At 47.1% G+C, this 4,722-nt stretch overlaps 1 protein-coding gene across 1 annotated transcript; it reads left to right on the forward strand.

Moving 5' to 3' along the window:
* The first annotated feature begins 1,514 nt into the window (after positions 1-1,514).
* Pmar_PMAR013515 (hypothetical protein) lies at positions 1,515-2,396 on the forward strand. The gene has a single exon (XM_002776188.1). It carries the CDS (start codon positions 1,769-1,771, stop codon positions 2,189-2,191), a length of 423 nt encoding a protein of 140 aa, XP_002776234.1. The 5' UTR covers positions 1,515-1,768; the 3' UTR covers positions 2,192-2,396.
* Positions 2,397-4,722: the final 2,326 nt, after the last annotated feature.

The following is a 4,722-nucleotide window of genomic DNA, read 5'->3' on the forward strand; positions in this document are numbered from 1 at the left end:
TTGATGTCAGCAGTCCATGTGTCAGTTGAAGGGTCGTACTTCCCTCTACCATCTCCTACAGTAACAGCGCTCATATACCCAGTGTAGGCAATGGGCCCAATGTCCAGTCCCATCACCTTGGCGCGGCCTCCACCCGTGATATTAAGGCCGGCCGGCTCAATGAGCGGCCCACCACTAGTGGTGGCCGATTCGATATGGAAATAAACAGACTTGGTGGGATCGTCAATATCGAATATATAGACGGTCATATTCAGCTTGAACACATCTGATTGGTCTATAGTGCCTACAGCACAGAAGCCTTCAGAGGCCGGCTTGTGAGCACCGGTACAACCCGATGGATACGAAATAGGTATAGCTGCCGCGCGCCTCAGCTCAACCGAGCCGTCAATCAGAGAGGCAAATGCACACATCAATACCAGAAGTATCATGATTCTCATCGCAGACTCAGGTACAATGATCACCTTGGAGTGTGAACGATAGTGCAACACAGTGTTGCTAACACTCTGATTGTCCCTTCAGGATCGCTGTTGACCATGCGTGCATGACGTCCTTAGATGTGTTTGCGCCGGAGCGAGCGCTTGCTGGGTGAGGACATGAGTTGTAATCATTGCGGCATTGTCTATACGGAGAGATGTATGGGATGTGACGGTTATTCCCTTACAACCTGCCTTTGATAGAATAGAAGACTAGCCAATAGTTCCTCCTCAAGGCTGTGTGCACGATGAGTTGTTGTACAATGTACACGTGTTATGGCAAGCCAGCGTGCGTAAGAGCTGTTCTCAGCTCATGTATCAGAGAATCCGGTATTAAGGTTGAGTCCATACCATTAGACAGTATGTACTGTAGGTTTTTCAGAAGCATATCGCTATCAGGTTGAAGTCGTCAGTGTCTATAAGAATGTTTCCGACGCCAATGCAAATATAATTGGCAATGAATCGAGTTCGTGAAAGCAGTGCGACTACTGGAGTACTCCAGGAGAAAGACAGTCCAACGAGCACAGACAGACTCGCCGAGTGCAATATGGCATATAAGAAGGGAGGCGGGCCCGCATGCCAATATTGGCAGCTTGAGAGTAGGTGCTTTTCCGTGTCTTACGATGGCTCAGATGATGTTGAGCAGCTGAACTCGGGCAGATGGTGCGTCACCATCCGTCATGCCGTTGCTCGCTCACTTCGAGCCCTGGAGTTGGGGCATGTATCCGCTTCTGACACCTTTAGCCGCACTAGCCAACCACGGGTTCCTGTGATAGTGAGGTACGGGCAAACTCTCGAGTGGTTCACAGTCCGTCTGATTTAGTGCCTAACCAAAGTCCCAAACAGCATTGCCGAGCCCGAATTGGAGTCAAAGGTGTATATTTTTAAAATAGGGATACTTACAATGCTTTATACAGGCTGCAGGCAAGAAGAATATGCAGTTGGACTTGAAGATAACGAGTGCTGTGAATTGCAGCACGATTTTGAACTGCCGGTTAAAGTTCATAACTGGGTTACAACTCGATAATGTCCGATAAGCTTGAAAATGAATGAACTTTCGATGTTCTACAACAAGATTAAAAATACATCTTCAAAACAGCTTATGAGATAGTTCTACAAACCAGTCAAATCGGCAAATGTAGAACCCTTACTCCTTCATTGTAACTGCCAGCGGTTGTTGCGGCTAATGTACTGACAATTTGAAGGTCCTTTTCAACTCGGTGCCGTATATAATAGGTGGCGAGAGCGGTGCCCACATATTAAATTGATACTCAACATAGAGATCCCAAGTATACATGTCACTCATCTTGGAATTCAGATTGAGAGTCACGGTGATGCTCGAGCCAAAAATGGAGTTTCCCCATTTTTCTCCGAGCACCGCACCGAGACCGACGCCGTCGTTCAAGCTATTACGGGCCGTGGCCACCTTAGAAATAAACGCATCAAAAGTACGTTTCCCGAAAGCATACCGTTCGTATTCCGTTTGCACATCGATGCCAGCAGTCCATGTGGAAGTTGAAGGGTCGTACTTCCCTCTACCATCTCCTACAGTAACAGCGCTTATAGACCCCGCGAAGACAATGGGCCCAATGTCCACTCCATACACCTTGGCGCGGCCTCCACCGGTGATATTGAGGCCGGCCGGCTCACCACCATTGGTGGCCGATTCGATATGGAAATATACAGACTTGGTGGGATCGTCAATATCGAAGATATAGACAGTCATATTCAGCTTGAACACATCTGATTGGTCTATAGTGCCTACAGCACAGAAGCCTTCAGAGGCCGGCTGGTGAGCACCGGTACAACCCGATGGATATGAAACAGGTGAAGCTGCCGCGCGCCTCAGCTTGACCGAGCCGTCAACCAGAGAGGCAAATGCACACATCAATACCAGAAGTATCATGATTCTCATCGCAGACTCAGGTACAATGATCACGTTGGAGTGTGAACGATAGTGCAACACAGCGTTGCTAACACTCTGATTGTTCCTTCAGGATCGCTGTTGACCATGCGTGCATGACGTCCTTAGATGTGTATGCGCCGGAGCGAGCGCTTGCTGGGGTGAGGACATGAGTTGTAATCATCGCGGCATTGTCTATACGAATAGATGTATTGGATGTGACGGTTATTCCCTTATAACCTGCCTTTGGTAGAATAGAAGACTAGCCAATAGTTCCTCCTCAAGGCTGTGCGCACGATGAGTTGTACACGTGTTATGGCAAGCCAGCGTGCGTAAGAGTTGTCCTCAGCTCATGTATCAGAGAATCCGGTATTAAGGTAGAGTCCATACCATTAGACAGTATGTACTGTAGGTTTATCAGAAGCATATCGCTATCAGGTTGAAGTCGTCAGTGTCTATAAGAATGTTTCCGACGCTAATGCAAATATAATTGGCAATGAATCGAGTTCGTGAAAGCAGTGCGACTACTGGAGTACTCCAGGAGAAAGACAGTCCAACGAGCACAGACAGACTCAGCGAGTGCAATATGGCATATAAGAAGGGAGGCAAGAGACTCTTGCCAAGAGTGAGGCGAGCCCGCATGCCATTGGCATGTTATGGTATGATGCCAATACCCGTAACGCCAAATCTTGCTGATCTTGAACCAACCCGGGCAGATTACATATTTGAGGCAGACCTGCTGCCAGAAAAGTAAGAGAATCGTCCCCTTGCCGGAAGTTTCAATCGCTCATCAGTGATCAGTTCACATACGGTATATCCCATCAGACACACTCTTCCGAACCTTGTTGGTGGAGCTCACAAAATTACATAGAACAGAGGATTCCAATGACAAGTACTCGCTGTTCGCGAACCGCAGATCCATCCCCCGACGGAGATTTTAGTGAGGGCGATGGAGGAGGTTTCCCCGAGCCATCCGACTTGGACAAGAACCGCAATATGTGTCTAATTGGCCTCATCAATCTTGACAATCTCGAACAACTCGGCCGGTATGCGGATCCTGATCAGCGCGTGATCCTGAGAAAAAATCACGAAATGAGATCAATATGATGATTCTATGGCATGAACCGGATACCAGCAGAATTGAGATCATGATGCAGGATCGTAGATCATTCTCGTGATAAGTGGATCACAGCACCCATGACCCTGTTAGTTTAAGAACGCGATTGTAGGTCACGGATCAGCAGAGAAGTTGATACATCATGATCCATGAGTGATCCGACCACTTACCAACTAGTGAGACGCGCGCAGGAGCCAACAAAAAGCAGTACCCAAGAATCGATCTCGGTTGACCCGGACAAGAGCCAGCCGCTCATCCGATTCGCCAATTTCCCTCATACTACAATTTTGCAATAACCAAGTCGAGCTACAAGACGCGTCTCTAGCGAGTAAAATATACTCAGCTTGAAGCCCGAGTATGATTGCGCGTATTGTATTCACTACTATCAAAGAGAGATACTGCTCATTACCTTATTCCATCAATTATATCATCCTACCCGTCATCCAAGATGATCTTCATAGCCGTTGATTCCCCACCAGGAATAATACGACCGTCACAGGCGTTCAGTTCAGCCACAGTGCGAACCTTAGCCGAGCAAATTTTACCGCGCGCCACGAAATTGTCATGCAAGTACTCAGGTTGCTGAGGACAATGCAGTGCTCGGAGAAAGCCCCTTGTAGAGCGAGGACACCGACACGTACCTTAGGGCATCACAAATCCTCACGAAAAATGTTCCGTCAGTAGATGCTGATACATTCTCACAATGATCAGCAACTTCATTAAAATTTGGGGTAATTTATTACAAACTGACGGCAAAATTTGATAAAAAGGACATTTTTTCATGAAAAAATTGGAAAATTCTTGAAAATTCTCGCAAAATATCAAATTGACCTGAAGATGCTGCATATGCATCGTTAAAAACAATCATTATTTCCCGCAAGTCAATAGCCCAACGACAATCTGCTCGATCCTTTCCCTCCTAGAGAGTGTTACTACATTGCTCCTGTCTCCGCTTCCTTTCGCTGTTCTCCCCGTTACAATAGCAGGGTTAGAAGGTCACATGCTGGGAACAGTCATGAGCATGAACAAGCAGAAACGCAAGACAAAACAACTAAGCCATTTTCCCCCAACACTACTGCAAACGCAAACATGATCCTTCAACCACATCGTCTACTCTTGCAGTATTTGGGAAACAATAGAAACATCAGTGGAGCCACGGCCGAGCTCCTATCAACAATCTATCCTTATTGTGACTTCTTATTGGCGTTCACTTGACTGGGTCTACCACG

This window comes from Perkinsus marinus, assembly GCF_000006405.1.
Source record: "Perkinsus marinus ATCC 50983 genomic scaffold scf_1104296953932, whole genome shotgun sequence".
Lineage (NCBI taxonomy): Eukaryota > Perkinsozoa > Perkinsida > Perkinsidae > Perkinsus > Perkinsus marinus.